This window comes from Myodes glareolus, chromosome 4 (genome assembly GCF_982192425.1).
Source record: "Myodes glareolus chromosome 4, mMyoGla1.1, whole genome shotgun sequence".
NCBI lineage: Eukaryota > Metazoa > Chordata > Mammalia > Rodentia > Cricetidae > Myodes > Myodes glareolus.
The window spans coordinates 38,753,200-38,779,461 of record NC_142029.1 but is presented as its reverse complement, the minus strand read 5'-3'; the positions used below and the strand labels follow the sequence as shown (position 1 = coordinate 38,779,461).

The following is a 26,262-nucleotide window of genomic DNA, read 5'->3' as shown; positions in this document are numbered from 1 at the left end:
AATTATAAGTTTGCTTTGAAAAGAACTTGGAGGGGGAAACATGAATTAGTTGAGTTAGTGATAATAATAAGAGATGCAGCCCATTTCTAGAACTTTCAATAATAAATACATTGGGAAAGTTCACATGCCTTAGCTATGAATATATGTTAAGTATGCCTTTATTGGTTATTGCAAATTACAGTGTCTCTTCAGTATTTCCTTCAAGTGCTGGCCAGACTGTTTAATTTTTTTTCAAGACAGGGTTTCTTTGTAGCTTTGGAGCCTGTCCTGGAACTAGATCTTGTAGACCAGGCTGGTCTAGAACTCTCAGAGATCTGCCTGTCTCTGTCTCCCGAGTGCTGGGATTAAAGGTGTGCACATCACCGCCCAGTCAGACTGTTTAATTTTTGAGACCAGGTAAAATCAGACACGGTTTGGAATGGTATGGTCATAGACTTGCAGTCATCTTCCTGATGCAATTCTAGTTCTGTTTATGGGAAGGCCAATAACATACAAACCGTAAATTACTTATGTGAATAATAATAGCAGCACAACACGGAGGGGGAAGATAAATTTATGGACTAACAAGTCTTTGCAAAAGCAAGAAACGATGAGAAAGATAAGAAAATGATAAGCAATGAATGTATTCTGCAGTAGTGTTGGTTTTAATGTCCTGGTATATGACATGACATACTCATACAACATTGCCCTTATCTGAAATTTCTGTCTTACCACTAAACCTCTCTGGCACTGGCATGGGATCCCTTCTCTCTTGTGTACGTGACACTCAGGGTCTACTCTGAGAAAATGTGCGTCCTAGATATCCCATTTACAAGTATTTATGAGAAATGCAAATGGGCGATAAGAAGCAAATCAGAACATTTCTGAGAATAACTTGTATCTAATAATGTGCTAGAGGCAGATCTTGCTGAGAAGCACACTTGGCTTCTAACGTGCCCAGGCTCAGCCTTTTACAATAAATACTATTATGCTGACTAACTAGAGACCTGGCAAGCATTTGGGTGGCTGTCAGACAGAGTTTGGCGCGTTTTCACCCCTTCAGATTGTGGTGCCAGGGAATACCCGCACGGTTCATCTGGAGAGGCTGATTCCTGACACACCCTATTCTGTGGACATCGTGGCTCTCTACTCAGATGGAGAGGGGAATCCCAGCCCCAGCCAGGGCCGAACACGTGAGGCAAAAATCCTTTTTCCACTTTATCTCTTGTCATTGAGTGAGGAGTGGCTGGTGGGTGCTGAGTGAGGGATGCTGAGGACTCTCTGAAGGGGAGGGTAGCCTCTGCATGTACTTCTGCCTGGCATTTTCCACATTCACATTTTGGGCTCAGGCTATGTGTGCACAACCATCTATTGTGATAGATACATTTAATTTTATCATTAAAATAAAAATCTGGACTCTAAATGAAAGAGGGCTTTCCTAGCCTTTTTTCTTTTTCACTGCACTGGATTTTCTTGCCAAGCAGATGCTTTGGATATGTGAAGTCTAAGCCTCTCTATTTCATTAAATGGAGGTAGTTACAGTAGCTAAAATTCACCCCTCTTTCCCAGTCTGCATATTTAGGTGCGCACCTAGCTCTGTTTTGGTGAAGTTCAGTTTGTAACTATAGCTCTGAAATGTAGCATGTTATGCTGTGTAATGTCACATTTCAACCACAGAAGAATGTGGACCATGTCACAGGGGAGTAAGCATCATAAATGGTGAAGGTCTAGCAAGATCTTTCTGTATACTGACCTGGAAAAAGCTGTCAGGCAAGCAGCAAACCCAACCATATTTTATTTAGTTCCACGAAGTGGTCCAAGAAATCTACGGGTCTTTGGGGAGACGACCAACAGCCTCTCCGTAGCCTGGGACCATGCTGATGGGCCAGTTCAGCAATACAGGATCATCTATTCTCCTACCGTTGGTGATCCAATTGATGAATATGTAAGTATATCAACACAAAAGTTCCTGGCTCAGCCTCCCTTCGTCATGTAGTGACTTGGGAATCCCTTCTATTATAAGGGCTAATTGAAAAACCATCTCATTTTATATGTCTAACTGCCTACTTACATTGAAAGGTCTACTGTAGCATGCTACATATTAATCTGTAACATCCAAATTAATGTTCAGATCATAGGATTATTTGAACCTTACCCTTACCTTACCCTTCAAGTCCAATTCCCCTGCATGGTCTCCCCTCAGTATCTCACCTTCAGTCTCCATTTTCTCTAAACTCACATTTTTTTCTGTGCTTTTTTTTTCTGCTTTGGAATGTACACCATCTCTTGTTAGTTTTTTTTTTTTTAAGTTAACTTCCTCCTTTTCGCCTCCACCCCTTCTTACCTTGATTCTCTACTAAGACTTGAACTCAGGACTGTGGGCATGAGGAAAAATCTCTGTACCAATGGTTTTAACACTAGTCTCTCCACACCCTTTGCACTGCTGTATTGTCTCCCTAGACACAGGCTCCAGCTCTTCCCTTTTCCTTCATGTGATACTGGGGAATCAACCTGGACCTTGAGTGTGTTAGCCAAGCACTCCACCCCACAGCCACCATATTTAGCCTCTCAGGTTTCTTGAAGTTTCATTATAGCTGGAAAACCACATACACTGACATTCTTGGTTGGTTTCTGTGATAAACTAAATTCCCTCAGATGGTGACTGGAAAGTAGTTAGATTTGTGGTTTCAGGTCCTTTCCCCATGTGCATCCTTTTAGAATTGTTCTTCTTCCATGCACTTACTTTGCGTGAAGAAATATTTTATCTCTTGATTTAGACATGGCAATCTTTAATTGAGGTCCTGTTTTATTAATAAGAAATAGGTAATTGTCAATAAGAGTTTTTAAGAATCAAAATGAGATCAGTGGTTTTACTACTCATGTTTAATGTTTTTTTCTTCCTTGCTGGGGGAAAAATGTTCCTAAGCTTTCTGAAAACATTGAAAATAGAATTTCTTTTAGCACTTCACTGTTTGTAGTTATGGGATTTAAGGCCAGGAGACTTAGCCACAGTGTTTGTACAAGACTAGAAGCAAGGTTGAGAGATGACTGGTTCATTCATCTTTGAGAAGGGAGTCTAATACATTTTCCACTTCCCCCCTTTCAAACTTGCATTTAATTAGTATCAGCTAAACTAATATTCTTGAGGGTGGAAAACTGCCCATTTTGCTGATTAATGGACACCTGGTCCATAGCATTAAATGACACTTGTCCTCTTCCTGAAGATGCGATGTGCTATGATGAAAGATGAAGCAGACAAAGTCAGACGCAGCAGGCTCAGTGATGCCCTCTGGGACGCTGTGTATGCTGTTGTCTTTAGTGTCCCTACTCTCCTCCAGCAATGCTCAGTCACATGACTCTTAGTGACTGGTCTGTCAGGCCTTAAGCTAGTCTCCCAAGCTGTGTAGAGGCAGGTTAGATAATTCGCCTTTCTCTGAACATTTTGAAACAAAAACAAAGCATAAAGAATCTGTTTTTCTTATGAGACTATATAAAAACAGCATTGACTGTTTGATCTAGGTGTCGTCTTCTTGGAAATAAATATATAATTGAGCTTTCTTACAGACCACAGTCCCAGGCAGGAGAAACAATGTAATACTGCAGCCCCTGCAACCTGACACTCCGTATAAAATTACTGTCATCGCCATTTATGAGGATGGAGACGGTGGCCATTTAATCGGAAATGGAAGGACTGGTCAGTGTTGTCTTATGTTTTTTCACTCTTTAACGTGCTCATGCCATTAATGTCACTCACTATACCGTTTAGAACTGTGAGTTTCTGTCTCCGTCAGCATATCTCATAGCCTACATTAATAACACATATCACAGTCTATGGTCAACACTGAATTTTGTTAAAATGATGACACAAGGGCACAATTTCTTTCTTGACCTTTTTAAAGGTATAATAAGAGGAGAAAAGGGGTGGCAAGGATCTGCTTATTTTCCTTTGCTTGAGATCATTTTATTTTTCTTTATACTGTACCCTGAGTAATGCATGATGTCAGGTGAAGCTGTAGTTGTAACTCACTATAGTACCAGCTGAACATCCTCTGTTATGATTGAGTCTCGATACACAGATAATGAAGCAGAATGATTATAAATCAACTGCCTAAAAATGTATCTTAAAGTTACCACTTTAGATAATCTACAGAGAATAACCAGTGTTCTGGACCACTCCTTAATCTGTATTGGTGGCAATTTCATGTGGCTTAGGGGTTCTCTAAATTGTTATTTTTTTAACCTGAAAATCTTTTCAAAAAGTGCTTACCTGGGAGCCTTTTCTAGAGGAGCCAATGCACTTGGCCTGAGATGTGGTCTGTGGTTCTTCTGATGTGCAGCAGCCAAAGCTGAGAACTACTGGTTTCCTCAAGGCAGGCTGGACTCCAGTCCCATAAATACTGACATTGTGTTTTCTTGATTCATTCAGAAAATATACTCAGTTAATATGGTTTATATTTCTTTATCCACTCACTTGTTTGAAGTCTGTTTGGGCTTAAGTGTTCTCGACAACATCAGAGAACTTGTGAAAAGCCACCCTGGGACTCCTCTAACAGAAAAGCCTCCTGAAGTTGATTCACCTCCACGCCTACAGCCTGGAAATCTGTGCTATGTATTGACGCTCTAGTGACTAGATGTTTTTAACTGAGCAATCCAATTCCCCCCTTTCTCATATTTAAAATATGTTTTGTTAACTTTCTGGGGAAAATGGAGTATTTCAGAATTTTGTGCTTACCAAAATGTTAAACAAACTTTGACTTCTCTAGGAAGGACCAAAGCCGTGTCTAGTTTTCCCCATGGAAATCCAGTTTTCATGTTGTAATTTCTTTAATGCTATGGGTAATAATTCAATGGACGTGTAGAATACCATGTTAACAGCACTGATTTCCAAGTTACACATTTTGGGAAAGATTGTAGGTTTAGGGCAAAACCTCTGAGACTGAGGCTCTAGGCTATGTGGAGGACAGGGAGGGGTGGGGAAAGAATGTTGCTTTACTCATTCTTGCTGGTCTTTTGTGAAAATCATATCTCATTTATGTAAGGAGGTACCTGCCATTTAGTCTCTAATGTACCTTCTGGTTCTATTATTGTGCAGTACACACATTGCAAAGAAGATTCTGAGATTTCTCCAGATTTGAGATTTCCCACAATTTTGAGCCACACCACCTCTGGACTTTGCTACTGAAGTCTTCTGAAAATTATCCATTTTAGAGTCCATTTGAACTGCTGTTTGAATTTGCAAAACCACAAATTTTCTTTGGAACTGCCAATGGCTTTGTAATTGTTTTCTGGATAAAGAAATGATAGGCCCTTAGAAATTAAACTGTTCTCACAGAAGCATCCTAACAAGGCAGTGATGTTTGCCAATGTTTGTTTGCAGTGGGATTGCTTCCTCCGCAGAACATACACATCTCCGATGAATGGTACACCAGGTTCAGAGTGTCCTGGGACCCTTCACCCTCACCGGTTCTTGGATACAAAATTGTGTACAAGCCAGTTGGTAAGGAGGCACATTTATCGTCACAGGAGTATGTTGGAAAGTTATTTGCATATGATAGTACCTGACTGCACTCCCTACAATTGGGTTCTTCTGTGAAAACAAGACCTTTTGCACTGGAGGTACTATTTCCAAAAACAGTCTAAGTCATCGCCTAAAGTATCCTCATTACTCTGGGCATGCACAAGGCAACTCTTACAATTGAAAATCTTGCTCTGTGACCAGTCTCCAGTGGATGGTCCCATACTTCAGAGTATATTGTCGGTAATATACAAAATTGGACTCAGTGGGCTACTAAACCAAAAGAATACATACCCAGAGAGAGTGGGGTGGTAGAGGTAGATCTGGGAGGAGTTAGGGAAACAGTGGAAATGAGTATGACCAAAATCCATTGGGCGAAATTCTCAAAGAATTAATAAAAATATTATGTACAAAAGAGAAAAATTTTGTCTGGCACAAGAATTTGAACAGATTTAAGATGCTTATATTTAACAACACCCATGTTGTTATGATCATGAAATAATGATCGAACCCACATAAACATCCATACTTTCCCCATTACACTAAACGTTTATTCCATTTGAGGCATAGGTTTTATGCATTTTAGTTTGTTCAGACTTGCTCTCAACTCCCCAGTGGGATTTTCAACTAAATCAACATCACCTTGAAGAAACAATTTGATATCTATGTATATTCTATCTGCCTTGTGTAAATTTCCTAGGGCATCTTTCATGTGCCCCAGAAGACGGTAAACAATGCAGATAAAGGTGAGAAAGCAGGAGAAAGCAAATGTGAACATGTGCCAGAGACATGCAGAGAACCTGAAGTGTGAAGGAAGGGGCGTTGATAATTGAGGCCCTCCAGTAGACAGTGAATGTGGAACGTGGTCCGAGATAAATGTTCTCAGATCACCACTACAGCAAATACAAATGCTAACTGAGTCTGTAGTCTGTGGAAAGCACTTTTCTGGTAAAACAAAGGAGAAAGGAGAGAACGGGTTCCCTGAAGGGCCATTGATACATGCTGACTTCATTCTCTATACTGTGCTACGGTTTGAGGATAAGACTGCAGACTTCAGACTGGGCTTGTAGATCCCTAGTCTCTGTACAGTGAGGCACATAGATAGTAAAATGTGCCCAAAGGACGACTGGAATTTATGTGTTCATCCTACCATTTGCTTTTTAAGTTAATATCTTTAATTTTGAACAAAAACTGAGACGAGCGATTACCTAATTCTGTGTCCTTGTTATTAAAGGGTCCAATGAGCCCATGGAAGCCTTTGTTGGAGAAGTGACGTCATACACTTTACACAACCTCAATCCCAGCACTACCTATGACGTCAGTGTTTATGCTCAGTATGACTCTGGACTCAGCGTTCCCCTCACAGATCAAGGCACCACATGTGAGTTGGGCATCACTTTGGGATTATAGGAAATGTGTAGCAAAACTTTCCAGGGCATCTTGTTTCAATTTACTTTCCTCTAATGTACAAGTTTTCTGCAGTATCATATTGGTAAACCATTTGTATCTAGTTAAAATATCCAGATGAATCTCTAAGCAATTTAGTAGATTATATGCATATATATGAGGAAGAGGTGATACTAATTTGATGGAGAATATTATACTTTGATTTTTATAATATTAAGGTTGTACAAAATCATTTAACCCACAGTGATCTGTGTTGCTGGTTTTTTTTTGATATTGGATGATCATGTATCACTTGCAATCATTGATATAATCTGATGAAATACCAAATCAGTGATTTGTCCTCGGATTTTGTTGTCCCAAAGGTTTTTTTAAATAAATGTTGTAGGATTAAACAGCTAGTATTTCAAATTTTTTTTATTATTCTCCCATAAATGACACTCATAATTTTTTGGGATTATATAATTTCTTTCCTTGAAAATCACTGATGGAAGACAGGTGTATGGTGCACCTTAAACCCAGCACTTGGGAGGCAGAGGCAGGAGGATCTCTGAGTTTGAGTCAGCATTATTTAAATAGTGAAATTCCAGGATATATATATATATATATATATATATATATATATATATATATATATATATATATATATAAAACAAGGCCTTGTCTCAAGGTAAAAAGATAAGGAAATCACTGGTGGAGAAGCAGGATGATTTTGTTTCTGTTCCATTTTTATACATGTTTGTTGTAAGTCTCTCATAACAAGACATGATGAGATTTCAAGCATTTATTTTAATTTTCTTCTATTGTGGATATTTGAACATTGTATTATGGTGCAAAGTATGCTTTTATCTTTAGTATACAAAGTGAATCTATTTTTTTCTTCTGTAGTGTACTTAAACGTGACAGATCTGAAAACTTACCAGGTTGGATGGGACACGTTCTGTGTCAAATGGTCACCTCATCGGGCTGCTACTTCCTACAGGCTAAAGCTGAGTCCTGCAGATGGTACGTGTGAGAAAACAAACTGAGCCTGGAGTGGAAACACCTTAGCCTGCAGCCGTGCAGATTTTGTTTATAAACCATGGTGACATGGCCTGAGAGATGATGGATGATTAACGCTTGTGTTCCCCCTTGCTGTCACAATTAGGAACCAGAGGACAAGAAATTACCGTGCGAGGATCGGAAACCAGTCACTGCTTCACTGGCCTCTCCCCAGAGGCTGAGTATGGCGTCACTGTTTTTGTGCAGACACCAAACCTGGAGGGGCCGGGAGTCCCCATCAAAGAACAAACCAGTAAGCTTTGAGTGACTGGGAGAGTAGAATGAGAGGGACACGCTCACTGGTACCCGAGCAAACCCTTCTTCCCCGGGGCAGTGATACTAGGAAGATGGTTCCCAGAAGCAGAGTATGTGGCTAATTCAGGACCTTTGGAGCAATGGTCTTCACTGGTGGTATTTTAAGGCAAGGACTGAGGAAGGGAGAGATGGCTTTGATGACAGAGAGAAGGTGAACACGTTGCTGGCTTTTACTCAGTGTGGCTTCTCCGAAAGCCCCGTGTTCTTCTGAACCTCTCCTTTTCGCAGCATCATCGATCTGAGAGCTGACTGAGGATGCAGACCAGACAGAAACTCTTCTCTCCCCTTAGTCATTGCCGGTGGGCCGGCCGAACCTGTGCTTTCTAGGGCCCAAAGAACTCCTTTTCTTGTGAGGGTAGGGAATGTGCACGCGTGCAATTTATCTAACTATTCTTTGGAATTCTAGCCGTAAAACCAACAGAGGCGCCTACGGAACCGCCCACGCCTTCTCCTCCTCCCACTATTCCACCTGCCCGTGATGGTAAGTAAAGCTAAAATAAAAACAAATCACTAGGGATCCTAGAATCATGCCACATACACACAATCTAGAATTGATAAAGAACATTCTGATACTATTTTTGCTGAAGAGTTTTTACAGAGGAAAAAACAATTACCAGTAATTTGTTTCCCTTTTTCTAGGCACATTTTGGGGTGAATCAAATCAGTCATAAGCTAACCCAGCCCTTTAGCTGGGACTGTTTCCTCAGTTTTGCAGCAGATCTAACAGGATTTTCCATAGGCCACAGTCACACTGGGCAGGCACTGTGAACCTTTTTGGCTGTATCTGAAACTTTAGATTTCCTGGCTTCTGAACTGAGAAGAGCCCCAGATTACACAAAGCTAAAAATATTTCCATTCATCAAAATCTGAGACACAATTGTCAGCTGCAGTGAGCTGGTGAAAACACACTGAGCCATTAACCCTGCTGTTTGAGTTATTTGGGGACATTTTCTTTTCTTAGTGTTGTTGCATCAAGTTCAGTTTAAGCAAAATAATTGCTGGTTTATTCTTTTCCCCACTTTTTGATATTTAGGAAAAATGTAATTTTTATCTAAGTGTTTTTCTTTCTAAGTTTTTCTAAGTTTTCTAAGTTTTTTTTCCAAGTGTTTTTCTAGGTGGTTGGACTCTTATTAAAACTGTTATATAACTAAAATTAAACACTTAAAGTTGAGTATGGTGGCACATGCCTCTAATCCCAGCACTCAGGAAACAGAGGCAGGTACACTTCTCTGAGTTCGAGACCAGCCAGGTCTATAAAGTGAGTTCCAGGACACCCAGGACTACACAGAGAAACCCTGTCTTGAAAAACCAAAAAACAAATGAAAAAAAAAAAGGTGTATTATTTAAAGAGTAAAATAAGAACCCTCTTTAAATTAGACTGTTGAGAAATCATGGCTTAAAACTTGTTAAGTTTTTAAAAAGATAGCTTTTTCCTCGGAAAGTCGTGGATTCACAACAAATTGAGAGAAAGCACAATTACCATATACTCCTGCTATACCCCTCCCCACTCAATCTCTCTCCTGACCAGATTGGTGCAGTTGTAATGCGGTGGAAGCCCCATTCACACATTATTGCCACCCACAGCCCAAACTTCCAACTTGCTCTTCACGTTACACTTTTATACCTTAAGTTTGAATGAGCTAGCATTTTCTTAACATTGCCCTAGAAATATTTTTTTTTTTTTAGGCTGCAAGTCCAAAATGAGTCAAATTAAAGATTTTATCTTTTTCTTTTTTCTTTCCCCACTTTTAGTTCTGATGTTCTAATTTGAAAATGAAGGCAACCTTGTATTTGTGCTAAATATCTGATAATTATATTGAAAAATCTCCAGACTCACTGGTGGCCTTCCTTTAGTTTTGGTTGTTATTGCTTTTAATTTGAGTCCCTTCATTTATTGTTTGAAGCAGTTGAAAAATTGCATAGGCAAGGGGATACATTACATAATGAATCTAATTAGTGTATTCGCAGAGCCAAAACTGAGGTCAGGGCTTTTTAACTTCATTGTCCATTTGTACCACCTGGACATCTTACTGTTTCTGACTCGGGAGCCTGGCTGGGTCCAGGAGGCCACATTTCTTATTGGCTCGCGGGCAAGCAGTTCCCATGCAGCCACACTTAGTAGTGAGGTTTTATGTGCTTTTTAGTTATGCAGTGCCAAGTGATGAGAAAATTAAGAAGATTTGGATTTTTCTTTTTATTTTTTTCAGTATGCAAAGGGGCTAAGGCAGATATTGTGTTCTTGACGGATGCCTCTTGGAGTATTGGAGACGACAATTTTAACAAAGTTGTAAAATTTATTTTTAATACCGTGGGGGCCTTTGATGAAGTCAACCCTGGTGGGATTCAGGTGAGTGTCGCATTAGCAGAGCCTGCTTACCTGTAATGTCCTGCTATTTTATTATTAGCAGCATCTACTGTTTTCTTTCAGCTCTCTATTAAAGTAGAAAGACATTTCAGTGTCAGTTCTGTCTTTTTACCTTTACGGTTTGCTACGTCCATTGCATGTGTCGTTGGGAAAGAATTTGGTGCTGGGGATAAACGGATAGAAAAATAAATATTCGTTTAGCTTTCCTCTCTGTTTAGATGGTATTCCTGTTGGAGATTTTAAGTGATTTTGACTCTAACATCTTGCTTGAAACTCCCCACAAAGCTCATTCCGTCAAGGGTCATCCAAAGTTCTGCACATTAAATGCATTGTCGTGTCGTGCCCTCAGCATGAGAATAGTGTTTGGAAAGGGTGTGTGTCTAACCCTGCTATTACATCGTATACATTACCCCAGCCAGAAGAACGTCCATTAGTGACCCAGGGCTAGTTTGTTTTTCTAAGATGGTAATTGCCAATTAAATTACTATGGAATCATTTCCAACGTATTTTCTTTGTATTAAAGTAGGAGCTAAAGAAATTTATGTTTATGCAAGAAGCCTCAAAGACTTATTAGTCATTTTATTGTAACCTGTCCCAAAACTAAGACCCTCCTCCACTGTTCTCAGCAAACCCATGAATAAATGAACAGCCACACTCTGACTCTAAACCCTTTGAGGTGATCTTCCAAACTTCTTATTTGCTATTTCTTGGATTTCTAAAAATAATACCTATTAATTGCATTTTTAGCTTCACTTGAATACATGGTTCTCAATTCTTAAGACAATCCTATAAGGCAAATATAATTATCCTGACCTTGTGATAAGGAAATCAAAGTCCAGAAAAGTAGGAACTGCCCAGTGTTACACAGCTATAGTTAACCCAGAACTAAGATTCTGGTATGAGCTTGTGAATCTTGACTACAAGCCTCTGAATCGCATAAATGGCAGTAAATCATACTGGTGCTAAGTTTGTCATGACTAGTGTTTATGATCATGCTATGACTTTTTTATTTACTGTGTTGAATGAGTGAGATCCATGAGAAGAAGCAGGTGGCTGAGAGCCAATAGTCCATGAGCCATGATGGTGTGCTCTTGTTTCTGACACTGGGCTATCACTGTCACCCTCCTGGACTAATCTGTTCTTACATTTTGGAGAAAGATACATATGAATTTTTTTGGCATTAATGTAAAATGATTGCAGTCTCATTAGAGATTGGAAATTAGAGACAGTAATGAGACTACAGCAATCACAGTTTCAGTATTAGGTATTAAGAGTTTAAAATACCTTGTTAAGTTCAAAACCCCTAAGTCCCCACTTTGCCACTGGAGGAACTACCGAAGACCGAGGTCAAACTATATAACCGACACTTGTCTCAAAATGTTATTTCCCTTCAGGTTTCCTTTGTGCAGTACAGTGATGAGGTCAAATCTGAGTTCAAGCTGAACACATACAACGACAAGGCTCTAGCCCTTGGAGCCCTCCAGAACATTCGCTACAGAGGAGGAAACACAAGAACAGGTACAGTGCAGCATCAACGGTGCAGGCCTTCTCTTCCCAGGGCAGGCAGGATGATGGAAGCCAGCTCCCATCTTGTTATATTAGTCATTCCCCTGTCGCCTGGGCATGGTCAATGGAAGTTCTCACCGAGGTGACACTCAAGCACTCATACCCCACTCTGCAGGCAAGGCCCTCACGTTTATCAAGGAGAAAGTCTTGACCTGGGAAAGCGGCATGAGGAAGAATGTCCCAAAGGTGCTAGTTGTGGTTACAGACGGCCGGTCACAGGATGAGGTGAAGAAGGCAGCGTTTGTCATCCAGCAGTCAGGTAAGCGCAAACGCGGACTCTATGGCATACAATACTTTAAGTTTTAAGTATGCAAGAGTGATTATAAAAGACCCAAACTGCTGACTTTACTCTATTACTTTGTTTTGATGTGTCCTTCATAAGTAAAATGTTAATTTATATTGAATTAGGAAATTAATTGCTAATTTCTTAAAAATGACATGTGATGTGACTCACATCATGAGGTGTGGTTCAGGGTTGTCAACTGAATCTCCCCATGGATGGTGGAAGACTACAGAAAACCATAATGAAATAATCCTAGGGAAGGCTTCTTGCTTTATCGGAGATGAATCTTGATGCTGGTTCCTGTTCAAGGGAAGCCATAGGATTCCTTCGGCCGTAGCTCATCCTTGCGGGTGCAGACCAAATGCAGATCGCTGAAAGGCAGACTGCAAATAAGTGTGAGGTCTCAGGGCGATGGTGCTGGGGCTGATTTTGCCAACCAGACATCCTAGGAGTCCCTTGATAACATGCATCTGTTGATTTTCTGTTTAGACTTATTAGATAGAGATGAAAGCAGTTTTTTTCCCTTCTTTTAAAAAATTGATTTTTATTGAGCTCAACATTTTTTCTTTGCTCCTCTTCCTGCCTCTTCCCTTCCTTTCAACCTTCTCCCAAGGTTCCCATGCACCTAATTTACTCAGGAGATCTTGTCTTTTTCGACTACCCATGTAGATTAGATCTTTGTATGTCTCTCTTAGGGTCCTCATTGTTGCCTAGGTTCTCTGAGATTGTGATTTGTGGGCTGGTTTTCTTTGAAAAGCAGGTTTTTCTAGGATTTGTATTAAGGTTGTCTCTTGAGCCATTGCCCCAAGCAGGGCTTTGGGTGAGCATATTTTGGGATTATTCTATACTAGGTGTGATCTGCTGTACTCAACAGTGGAGAATTTGGTTACACAGAGGTTGTCATCAGCTCACGCAATTGTTTGCCGGAGACTGTAATTCACACTTAGTGTGAAGCCATTCCGTTTTCTTTTAGCTTTAGTTTTAAATTATCTTATAAAATACTATTTTACTTTTTGGAATTTCCATACACACTTGACTTTGACTGCTGCTCTCCAACCTGCTCCTCTCTGCCATCTCTTTGAACCTCCACCCCTGTTTGTACCCTTCCACCCCAAGTATTACTCCACCTATTTTCCAATGGTATGTGTTCTACTCTCCCCTTCCCATAAGGCTTATTTTTCTCTTCTCATGGACTCTTTTCTAGTTATTGGCCTCTATCCACACTCAGGACCCATGAGGACACATACGTACAAATTAGAAGCTAAGATCTGCTTTTAAGAGTCCATGGAGCCTTTTTCATTCCGAGCCTTGTCTACCTCCCTTAGTAGAACAGACGAACTGATGGCAAAAATGTGATATACATACAGAAGGGATTTCATTCAGCCATAAAAAAGTTGGGAATATGAATGCTTGAGTCAGTAAATATCCTAATCCTTAGGTAACCTGTTTCTTACGGTATCATTTAGAATGAAAACTTTACTTATATTTGCTTAAATAGTAGAATGTTTGTTTCCAGTGAGCGCTGTAGTTTTTTATTTTAAAGGTAGTCAGTGTTACCATTGGGCACAAGCTTGACGAAACAAAAGTCAGATTCAAGAATTCAAATTTAAAACAGCCTGTTCTGCATTTAAGTTGTTAATGGAACCCAGCAGAGCTGTTGGACTTGTGTGTTTGCATTGTGGATCTGTGGAAGATGAGGTGCACTGCACAGCCCTTCAACTAAAAGGTTCATATTCTGGTTGTTAGGGTGTCATTTGAATGAATTTTATAAGCCAGAAAATAGGGTGGCAAGGAAGAGGTGTATCTTCATTTAAGAATACACATTCTTCTCTGAGGGTGAGTTTGTGCCTGAAAAGTACTTGCTGTCCATGCTGAGAGAATACAGCATGATTTCTGATGCTCTCATTTTTGATTGCTCAAACAATAAATGGTGGAAAGAGGATATGTGATTCCCTTGTCAATGGGACTTTGCAGGATTCAGTGTGTTTGTTGTTGGTGTGGCTGATGTGGACTACAATGAACTCGCCAACATTGCCAGCAAGCCCAGTGAAAGGCATGTGTTCATTGTGGATGATTTCGAATCTTTTGAGAAGATCGAGGACAATCTCATCACATTTGTTTGTGAAACTGCCACTTCAAGTAAGTCATGGTCAACGCAGAGTCATGACCTCATCTGAGAAATGACTGAATATAGGCAGTTATCCATACTGTGTGGGATCAAGCCCAGGGCCTAAATAGATTCTGGGAAATCACTTGAAGCTAGTGAATCATTGCTCTTTTGAGATCAGTCTAAATGTGTGCTTGCCAGAGGTCCATTTTTAGCCTTGAAGATATAATAACACCCACACGGAAACAAATCGTTTTAATATATCCCTTTCCTACCAGCCTAATGCCTATGGCATTTGGGTAAGGTGCTCTTCAGTTTTGAATTGTATATTTAGGAGGATTTCAGTAAGGTGGTTTCCTGTTTGTAATCAGTGGGTCTCTTGCTAGCTTGTGTTCTAAGAGAACAATGGGAAAGCTAACCTTTCCTTTTGTCTATTTGTGTTTCTCTTCCTGCAGTGCTAGAGATTGAACCTAGGATCTAGCATAGCTGGGCTACTGTTCTGCCATTGAGCCGTGTTCTCAGTTCAGTCAGTTTAGGCTTAGGTTTTTTGTTGTTTTTTCTGTAATATAAAAATTTCAAGTTCAGTTTTCAACTACAGATGCTAAAGGTAGATTAAATCCATTTTTCTTCCCCTCAACCTTTAGCAACAGTTCTTGTGGTATTAGATGATGGAGACAATTATGAGAAAAATTCAGGGCTGTACTTGTGTGGGTATTACGCCTGGTAATAAATCAGATATTAAAAATGAAAAGCTCTGCTTTGTACATGTGAGTTGCTACTTTCTGTGCATCTATTTAACTTATGTTGGTGACTCATGCTTAAAGAGCATTACATGTTCCAGGTTGTCCTCTCATCTATCTGGATGGCTACACCTCACCAGGTAAGCCTTTGTATGTCCTCCAGCTAATTCATTTCAAGATTTCAAGATATTCACACTAACGTAACTATAATGTACTCATTTCATATCTTTTCCTTTGATGTCAAGGCTTTAAGATGCTTGAAGCTTACAACCTGACAGAAAAGAATTTTGCTTCTGTCCAAGGGGTGTCTTTGGAATCAGGGTCTTTCCCCAGCTATTCAGCCTACAGGCTTCAGAAGAATGCCTTTATCAACCAGCCAACAGCGTAAGTTTGAAAATGGGACTCCCCTTTTCTTAGAGTGGTTAGGAGGCTCTTGGAATTGCTGCTGATTTCCTAGAATCTTGGAACTTAAGGATTGCCAGAAAACTCCTTATGGTTTAGCTGTTTTGTTTTCCTAAACACAGCTTAATTATATTCCTAGGGTTATGTAGCAGCTTGTACACATAAAACTGTCTCCCAAGCCTCATTATTCCCAGACCCAAGCCTCTTATCCTGGTAACAACACAATGGATAACACACTCTTGAACTGAAGGCTAGGGTTTCAGTTTACTCCCTTCTTCTGAGGGAGGCTGTTAAAACAGGAAGGCCGTTTATTATTTTGAACATTTCACCCCTGTGGTGCAGAAGTGCTGGGTGGAATAAGTGAGGGATGAGAGCAAATGTTCTAGCTCGTGTTTCAGACCTTAGAAAATGAAGGGCTTGCCTACAATCAGGCAGACTGAGGGCAGTTGTTACTGGCAGACACTCTAGCAATCTGTGGGGTAGCCCTAGATGTATTCTATTTCATGAAAGTTTGCACCTGGGTATGATAACAGACATTAATATTTCTTAATCATTAAAATGAAAAGTGTTTTATTTTGGAAAAAATATGTGTTTGGCAAGTCCAGGGGAGAGAAGGACAAGAAGAAACAAAACTTCCAGAAAGGTAGAAGAGGGTCAGAAAATATCTGAAATTTGAAATGCACCAGGCAAGACAATGGAAAACTAATTCTAAAACCAAAACTAATTTGTTTTAAGGAGGAGCACATAGTGTAGTTTGACTCATTATAAATTCCGAAGTCTTTTATACTTGGTTATAATGGTTCAATATGCTAAGTTTTCCAGTGGACAGTATTAGTCTATATTTAACTTTTTCTGTCACCTCAAGATAAGAATTTAAATGATGGCAGCATATTGTCTCTTCAGAAGTCACAACTTTTGACTTGAAAGGAAGAAGAATGAATGCAATCAGATTTTTGTTGGTTCACTAAGGAAGGAGAAATGGGCTAAATGAAAGAGATGGGGGTAGTAAAGGAAAAAAAATCAGAATCAGTGTTTTTAACTGGGAACATGAAAAGATAGCTCTTAAACACAAAAAAGGCATCATGTTAGCTTTTTCAGAGATTATGCCCAAGAAGCAAGAGCACATCATACCCTAGCACATGTTAATGACATTGCCTTAGGACACCAAGCCTTCAGAGGCATCCTGTACCCTCTGCCAAAGCTTGCAGACGAATAGCTCCTTCACTCCCAGGATCTGCTCTCTAGGCTTTTGTTCTGCCTCCAGGGAGAAAGTGTTACATAGTATCAGACAGAAAAGCATTAATTCTATTTCAAACATTCTCCCAGAACAATGGTTTATTCAATGTTAGAAGGACACAAGGGATGGAAATATTTGTCTCATGTCTTTAGAGCCAAAATCCATTTCTGTCTAGTTGAATCACATCCCTGTTTCATTACTAATTGTTTGCATATGTACAAGGCCTAAACATTTACATTTGGTCCTGTTTTGGGGAATATGTAAGTTTATTGAGGTGCTTTATTTGACGTTAAGGGAAGAATTTAGAAGTGTAAGAGCATAGTGAGAACAAGAGAGAAATTACAACTTTAAGCCAGTTTATCTACACTACCAGATCCCTGCCACTAGAAATTAAGTATATTTGGGTAAGACTCTCTCTCTTTATTGTAGCTACAGTCATATTGTTTGCTATCTTAAAGTGAGTACTTCCATGTGTCTAGAAAAAAAGTAGTTATGGATAGGAACGTAAAGGCTATTTAGCAACTTTCCATACTTTTGTGACTTGATCAAATTTTTAGCAATCTGCTAAGTGTTTGCTCCTTTGGTTGTGTCACAAGGTTTTTTCTTCTGCTCTAAGACCTGGTGACTATAATTAGGTTTTAGTACTATTTATAATGAGATCCTTGTGTAAAAGTTTAAAATGGTCTCTTACTGATGAATGATCCCATTTATTTATTTATTTTGCTTCATCCTACAGAGAACTCCATCCAAACGGACTCCCTCCTTCATACACGATCATATTATTGTTTAGACTTCTCCCAGAAACTCCTAGTGATCCCTTTGCAATTTGGCAAATCACAGACAGAGACTACAGACCACAAGTCGGAGTTATTGCAGATCGTAAGGGACTTTATCCTATGTTAAACCCTACGTCTAGTTTCTTTTTTTTTCCTTTTTCTTTTACTAAAATTTATTTATTTTGTGTTCTGGCCACAATTTTACTTCTCTCTTCTCTTCCCAATCCTCTCTTCCTACCCCCAATTCACTCCTCCTCTGCTTCTGTTTAGGCAAAGGCAGGTTTCCCATGAGTATCAACAAAACATAGCATAGCAAGTTGCAGGAAGACTAAACGCCTCCCTTTGTGTTAAGGCTGGACAAGATGACCCAGTATGAGGAACAGGGTCCCAGAAGCCAGTAAAAGAGCCAGAGACAGCCCCTGATCCTACTCTTAGTAGTCCCAAAACAGGACCAAGTTACACAACTGTAACGTATATGCAGAGGGCCTAGGTCAATCCCATGCAGGTACCTTGGTTGTTGGGTTCAGTCTCTGTGAGCCTAGATTGGTGCCTAGCCCAGTCGTCATCAGAGGGGTTTCCTCCAGCAGCTAATGGAAACAGATGTTAAAAATCCACAGCCAAACATTAGGTGGAGCTCTAGGAATCCTGCAGAAGAGGGGGAGAAAGGATTGCAGGAGCCAGAGGGGTCAAGTATATCACAAGGAAACTCACAGAATCAACTAAACTATGAATTGTTTGACCATGTTTTGTCCTCTTTCCCCAGAAACCTTCTGAATACATATGTATTTATATATGTACATATATAATTATTTACTTGGTATATATTTTAAATTTAAATGTCTTCAAGTAACATGTCAGCAAACACTCAAATTGTATCTTCTCACAATTCTTTCTTTTTTCTCATTTATTTTAGAAAATTATTTGTTCTTTGACAATTTTATCATATATAGTGAATCTTATTTCTTTTACCTTCCTTATCCTCTCTCATCTCTCTTCCCTTCTCTGATGAAACCCTTCTTCTTCCCTAGAGCCCCTCCCTCTGACCCTTGTTTATTTATTGTTTATTTGTGAAGCACTAAATTTAATTGCATACATGAATATGAGTGGGAAGTTATTTATTGGAGTGTGGACAGCATTTCAGTGGCTACAACACTGAAGAAGCAAGCAAGCATCTCCCCAGGCAACCATTAATTGAAAACGGTTGTTTAGGGAGAGGTAGGGCCTCATGAACTCTCCTGCATCCATGAAGAATGTTAATGGACCCAATCTTGTGCAGGCAACCACAACTGCAGTGAACTCATGAGTGCAACTGTTACACCATGTTTAGAAAACATTTGTTTGTTTATTTTTGTAGTACATTTCTCTATCCTCTTTTTTTTTTTTTAAACTTTGTTTTTGGCCTCTTTTCTTCAGTGTTCTCGGAGTTTTGGAAGGAGTGATAGAGATGTCTTGTTTAGGGCTGAGCACTCCATGATCACTTATAATTGACAGTTTGACTAGTTATGAGTCTCAGCAGTAGCCTCTGCCTGCACTGATAGGAAGCTTCTCTGATGAAGACTGAAAGCAGTGCTAGCCTATTGTTATGAACATGCGTGTTCAGAAGGTAGTCTGATAGCATGCTCATTTACCAAAGAATAGAAGTAGTCGCCTCACTTTCCCCCTCTCTGATTCTGGCTGATGGCCTCCCCAGCTCTGGGAGCCTTTGCAGGTATACAGTGCCAGGCCTGAAATCCCTGGAATGCAGCACAGATCCAATCAGAGAGTGGTTGGTTACTCCAATGGAGTTGTACCACTATTGCACCAGTGGACACATCTTCCCTGGCAGATAATGAACTTCTTTTCAGTTTCTCCAACAAGAAATATTTGTGTACTTTGAATAAGAAGCACACCATGTATACACTTTGACAATGATTTTGTCTTGATTTCAGCTTCTAGCAAGACACTATCTTTCTTTAACAAGGATACAAGAGGCGAAGTACAAACTGTTACATTTGACACAGATGAAGTGAAGACATTATTTTATGGAAGTTTTCATAAGGTAAAAATGTAAGCTTATCTGAGTCTTACTTTTAGAATAAGAATATGAGCTTTAAAACAATAACTTAAGTATTTTATCGTGTTTAATGTTACACTAAATTTGAATTCTAGCTTTGTCTTTTGCAAACTTTTATTTTAAATGGTTTGATTAATTCAAAAAATAAAATTTAAATAAAACAACAGCTGTCATCAGTATTTTGATATATTTTCACTGTATCTTTCAAAGTTTGAATTAATAATTATACATAGTGAAGCTTGCTTGTTTTTCTGCTTCCTATTTTTCTAGTTTAAGATTTAATGATTTATGTGTGTGTGTGTTTGTGTGAATGTATATCATTTATATACCCTCAGGAGTTACAAGTAGCTGTGTACCTGGGAACTTGACCTGGGAACTAGGAACTAAACTCAGGTCCTCTGGAAGAGCTACAAGTGCTCCTAACATTTAATCCAACTCTCTAGCCCCTCTACTTACCACTTCATTGTAAACATTTCTGTCATTTATTTTGACGAGTTTAATAATTTAATGGATTATATTTTAATTCATCATATTATTATTTTATATAGTGTAGGCACTTCATTTTTCTTGCTTGCCTATTAAAATGTTACAAGTATGCAAGCAAACTGTAGAATAAACATTTCTAAATCCAAACATTCATAATAATTGTTAAAATAATTAAGGTAAATATGTAACAGATTATTATATGAACACACAGTCTAAAAACATCAATTTCTTAAGGCAGAGTTTTCTAAATAATCACATTCAAGTTCTAAGACATATTTGAGATGGTTTCTTATACTTGGAGATTTTGAGTCTTTGTCAGCATCGAGAGGATTGTTGAAACTTCTAGGTTTTTAAAGTGATGGTTGGTTGACAAGGACTAGTAATGAGATTGAGTAGTAGGAGGCAGTTTGTTTGTTTCCTGGTTGGCCAGACTCCCGAAATAACCACACAGAAACTATTAATTAAATCACTGCTTGGTCTATTAGCTCTAGCTTCTTATTGTCTAGCTCTTACATATTAATTTAACCCATTTCCACTATTTTATATTTTACCACAAGACTTGTGGCCTACTGGAAAGGTTCCAGTGCATCTATCTCCACTGGTGGCTCCATGGCTTCTCCCTCACTCTGCCTCCTTTCTTCCAGCATTCAGTTTAGTTTCCCCCACCTAGGTCTACTCCACCCTATCACAGGCCTAAGACAGTTTCCTTATTAACCAATGGTATTCACAGAATACAGAGGGGACTCCTACATCAAGATTGGATTATTAGAAACAAAATAAACAGTTTAGGAATACCTTTTTAATACCGTTTTTCACATAATGAATTGTGTTAACAACAGTACAAAGTTATTGTACTGAAAATCTAAAATTTTCCTATGTATGACATACCAAAAGATGAACCACATACACAAAATCATGCCTTTTTAATTCAATCTGATCCCCAAGTGAAACTAGAAAGACTTTCTCTTGCTTGGATAGGTCAGTGAGGTCTCTTCCTACTTAATTTCTTTCCATAACGTTTTCTAATTCATAAGGTAGATTTCTTTTTTTAAAATTTTTTTTATTAAAAAATTTACGCCTCCTCCCTACCTCCCATTTTCCTCTCCCTCTCCCCACTCCCTTCCCCCTCCCTCTCCAGGCCAAAGAGCAGTCAGGGTTCCCTGCTCTGTGGGAAGTCCAAGGTCCTCCCCCCTCCATCCAGGTCCAGGAAGGTGTGCAACCAAACAGACTAGGCTTCCACAAAGCCAGTACATGCAGTAGGATCAAAACCCAGTGCCATTGTCCTTGGCTTCTCAGTCAGCCCTCATTGTCTGCCACGTTCAGAGAGTCCGGTTTGATCCCATGCTTTTTCAGTCCCAGTCCATCTGGCCTTGGTGAGCTCCCATTAGATCAGCTCCACCCTCTCAGTGGGTGGGCGCACCCCTCATGCTCCTGACTTCCTTGCTCATGTTTTCCCTCCTTCTGCTCCTCATCTGGGCCTGGGAGTTCAGTTCAGTGCTCCAATGTGGGTCTCTGTCTCTATCTCCATCCATCGCCAGATGAAGCTTCCATGGTGATATGCAAGATATTCTTCAGTGTCTATAGGATAGGGCCACTTCAGGCTCCCTCTCAAATTTCTTTCCCCTCTGTATTAAAATAATATTAGTTTTTTTTGAGATTTTTTCCTCAATCTTTTATTTAAAATACATTAAAATTTTGTATACTATATTCGATTACGGTTTTCTCTCCTCCTACCCCTCCCAGTTCCTCCCCTACCTCCCCTTCCATTTGGATCAACTTCCTTTCTTCATTCTTTAGAAAACAAACAGACATCTAAGAAATAATAATAAAATAAAATAAGATAAATAAAAAGCAAATAAATTGAAATATGACAAAACAACAAGACAGGAAAAGGAGTCAAAGAAAAAGCATAAAAATGTTTATAGATGCAGAGATAGACACATTCACACACTCAGGAATACCATAAAAATCCCAAGTCAGAAGCCATAATATATACACAAAGAATCTGTAATGTAGAAAAAAAATCCCCACTCTGACATAATGTTACAAGACAAAGAACATACAAAGATGCTATTGAGTTTTTTTTCTGTTGGTCATCTATTCCTGAACATAGGACCTACCCTTAAGACTGATTTATCTCCCTAATGAGATTCTCAGATAAAACTTAGTTTTCATTTGCATGTGATTGTCAATTGTCGAGATAACTTCTGAACTGGGGACGAGTGTGTGTCCACTTTTCTATTCAGCCCTAGGACCTCATATGGTGAACAACTGCACAGACTCTGTGCATGCTGCCATAGTATTTGTGTTTGTATATATGCCAGGCCTAGTGTGTCTAGAAAGTCTTGATTCTTTGGTATTCTCCATCCACTCTGGCTGTTACACTCTGTCTCCTTTTTCTGAGAGTTCCCTGAGCCCTGAGGGGAGGGATTTGATGGAGACATCCCACTTGGGCCTGAGTGTTCCAAGGTTTTTCAATCTCTGCATAATGTCTGGCTGTGGGTCTCTGTATTTGTTCCCATGCTGCAGGAGGAAGCTCTCTGATGATGGCTGAGCAAAGCACACATCTACGAGTATAGCAGAATGGCATTAGGAGTCATTTTATTGCTACATTCCTTCAGCATAGCAGTAGTATTTGATTTTCCTCTAGGTCCCTGGGCTATCTTCGTTAGGTTCTTGGTCACCCAAACAGCGTTGAGTGTGGGGTCCATCATACGGATCATGCTTTAACTAAAATCAGATATCCGTTGGTTGTGCCCACAAGCTTTATGCCACTACTGCACCAGTGTATCTTGCAGGCAGATCACTATATAGATTGAAGGGTTTGCAGCTGGGTTGGTTTTTACTTTTCTCCTCTGGTAGTGTGCAGAGTACCCTCCAGTGCCATGAAGACTACCCATAGAGGTGAAGGCTCTAGGCAGGCACTACCTTGAGTTCTCTATGGACCTTGTTGTCACTTAGTGAAGAGTCACTAATATTCTTCACAATAGCCTGGGTTGTTTGAGGTTACCTTTTGGCCAACAGTTTGACTAGATATAGCCCATTCCCAGTACTGAAAGCTTTATTTAGTGATGATAGATGTCTAGTTGGGGCTCTGTCTTTCCTGTTATTTTGTGATTTCATTTTGATTGATTTCAGATATGTACACATATTACAGAAAACTTTTATTGTACTAAATTTCCATATGACCCTTCAAATGGCCTTTTGTTTTAGCTGTCTCTTCCTTCATTCCATCCTTCATCACTTTTTCTCTCCTGTTTTATCCTCCCATTTCTGTTTTCTCCTATTTATCCACAATAGAATAGATAGTTATAGATTCTTAATGAGAGTGGAGAAGGCTTTCCTGCTATTGCTTAGAGAGACAAGAAGCTTTAATATGACTATGGGGGGCACTAACGATGACAGCAACAATACAGCAACAGAGAAAACCAAAAAATATCCAGATGCTATAGTAGAGTATTTCTTGCTTAAAATCTTCCAGACCTTGATGCAAAGCAGTAGATAAGTTCCTCCTTGGGAAAGCACATTCTAACTTGAGGATGTGATTGATTTTGACTCATCCTTATCCAGCAGTAGATGTTGATTCTGGAAAAGTTCTTAGGAACAGCCTTAGCTCATTGATAAACCTATTAAAATTATAATTGAGTAGCATTCTGAGAAGATGATTTTATGCCTCTGTCATAGTCACTGGAGATACTAAGAATTTAATCTCTGAACAACTTGCAATCATTTTGTAGCTATTTTAAAATCTCCAACTTTCATGGAACCCTCCATTTTATTGATGCCAAATGGGCGGTATTTTCAGAGATCTGTACTGCTGGTAATTAATTATTGCAAATCAAGATAAAATTTTCTTGGCATTGCCTTCCTTGTACTGTTTGTCTTCCTAGAGAAGTGTCCATACTTTTAATATTTATTTCTTTTCAGTGGCTGTCTCTTTTTCCCAAATTCTCTATATTCTTCTGCTGTTGTTTTTTATTAGTATTTTTGACAATTTCATATATATTTATATATATATATCAAATTGTACATATAAATGTGTATATGTGTTTACATTCCCTACCCTCCTTTATTCCTTCCTATCAGTACCTCTGCTTTACAAATCTTTTCCCCATATTTACTAACTTTTAATTAGTTTAGTGCACATCAGAGTTTAACTTGGCCCATCTGTTTGACTCTGAGTTTAGAACTAATCACCAGAGACTGGTGGGTTCACCAGTGGCTATACACTTGGACATTATGTCTCCATTAATAGATCAACAGTAAGTGGTAGGGTCCTGTGTTCTTCTTCCCCACCAACAATTAACTTTTAGGGGATCCTCACTTGTTTGGACCCAGTGCTAGTAGGCACAGTCACTATGAGTTCAGGACTGCTGTGACAATGTCCTGCTTAGAAGACGGCATCTTACAATTCTTCTTTGTTTTTTTGAATTTTACATTCTTTCTGCCTCTTTTTCTGTGGGGTTCCCTGAACCTTAAGGGAGTGGTGTAAGTGTCTTATTTAGGGGTTAGCCCTCAAACATTCCTTTTTCTCAGCATCTTGTGCAGTCGTGGGTCTCTTTTTCACCTTCATTCATTTCAAAGAGAAACTTCTCCAATGAAGACTCAGAGTAGGCTTTGTCTGGAGTGGGCTGGGCCAGGCCATGTATGACTTTCTTTTATTCATACTCTACTGTTTTAAAGTTCTTTACTTTACAGTGTTTCCTCTTTCCTTCTCTATTTTATTTTAATTTTATGTGTATGAGTGTTTACCTGTGTGTATGTGCTCTACATGCATGGATGATGCTCTACGAGACCACAGGAGTGTATCAGATTCTATAGAACTAGAATTACAGATTATAGTTAGCCACCATTTGGGCGTCAGGACTAAACTCAGGTCCTTTGAAAAATCTGTAAGTGTTCTTAGCCATTGAGTTATCTCTCCGGTATTTACCCCAGTTATATAACTTTTATTCATGAGGACATGTGGCTGTCTGACATTTAGCCTTTATGAATGCTCTTCTTTAATTATTTCATATATTATATAATACATTTGCTTTACTCTCACCACCTTTTATCTTTCTCCTGCTCCTGTCAGACCCCCTCCTCCTTCTCACATTCATGTCTTCATGTCTTCGTGAGATCAATTGAGTTAGACGAGGGCTCTCTCTGTGACCGTGAGTTTTAAATTATCTATTGGGGCCTGAGGGACTTACTTGTAGTATACATTGAGGACAATGAATGTCTCCCCTACCCCAAATCTACTAGTAACTAATAACTATGAAGCAGAATAGGCTCTGGTCCCGTGAGTCCTCCATGCTTGACTGGTGGCAGGCACATCTTCTTCAGGCCCAATGCAGGCAACCATAATCCTGAATTTTTGGGCCAGTGATCTACTGATGAAGAATCCATTTTGAAATGTAATTATGCATAAGATTAAAATACAGTAAACTGAGTGAATAAATTATAGTAAAATGTGTTCTTAGGATGTGGTCATTTATGGTTCACAGTGTATTTTGAATAATACAAATTAAAAATGATTTTGCTTTTGAAATAACCCCTGTGGATTCTTGTTTCTGTGGTTGTTCATTAAGGATCCATAAAAACTTTTAACTTTTGTTATATACTAAGTATCCTAGAAATGCTTATGTGATGTTCTTGAGTTCAATATTAGCTGACTACCCCACAGATGTTTAAACTTTATTTTTAGTAAGCCATGAATCACTTGTATACAAAAACATGCAATTCCTATTTATCATAGATGTTATGAGCCAGTGCTTTGGTGATGACTCCTTGTAAGAAAAATATTTAGTTTTAAAATAAAACTTTAGGAAAGTTTCTTATTCTACCTGCTCCAGAGCAGTCAAAACTATTTCTGTTATTTTTAACTTTCGGTAAACTTTTCACAGTAATCTCCAAGCTCTTGCTTTAGTATTTGTGCTGAGATAGTTGCAATCCATAAGCATAGCTGTGAAGACAACACTTTCCCACAGCCATTCCCTTCCTTGCTTCTG

The 26,262-nt window shown here is 39.2% G+C and overlaps 1 protein-coding gene across 4 annotated transcripts in view; it reads left to right on the top strand.

Annotated features, from left to right (window-relative positions):
• The window catches only part of Col12a1 (collagen type XII alpha 1 chain), a 109,866-nt gene that overhangs the window by 61,329 nt on the left and 22,275 nt on the right, over window positions 1-26,262 (top strand). For all 4 annotated transcript variants that reach the window (XM_087905424.1, XM_085689446.2, XM_048435723.3 and 1 more), the window contains 16 exons: window positions 1,043-1,172; window positions 1,782-1,924; window positions 3,544-3,673; window positions 5,357-5,476; window positions 6,729-6,875; window positions 7,787-7,903; window positions 8,046-8,192; window positions 8,661-8,735; window positions 10,462-10,601; window positions 12,014-12,137; window positions 12,301-12,444; window positions 14,443-14,607; window positions 15,417-15,455; window positions 15,561-15,699; window positions 17,691-17,833; window positions 19,659-19,768. In XM_087905424.1, coding sequence (XP_087761550.1) covers window positions 1,043-1,172; window positions 1,782-1,924; window positions 3,544-3,673; window positions 5,357-5,476; window positions 6,729-6,875; window positions 7,787-7,903; window positions 8,046-8,192; window positions 8,661-8,735; window positions 10,462-10,601; window positions 12,014-12,137; window positions 12,301-12,444; window positions 14,443-14,607; window positions 15,417-15,455; window positions 15,561-15,699; window positions 17,691-17,833; window positions 19,659-19,768 — 2,013 coding nt within the window. The remainder of the gene's footprint in view (window positions 1-1,042; window positions 1,173-1,781; window positions 1,925-3,543; window positions 3,674-5,356; window positions 5,477-6,728; window positions 6,876-7,786; window positions 7,904-8,045; window positions 8,193-8,660; window positions 8,736-10,461; window positions 10,602-12,013; window positions 12,138-12,300; window positions 12,445-14,442; window positions 14,608-15,416; window positions 15,456-15,560; window positions 15,700-17,690; window positions 17,834-19,658; window positions 19,769-26,262) is intronic.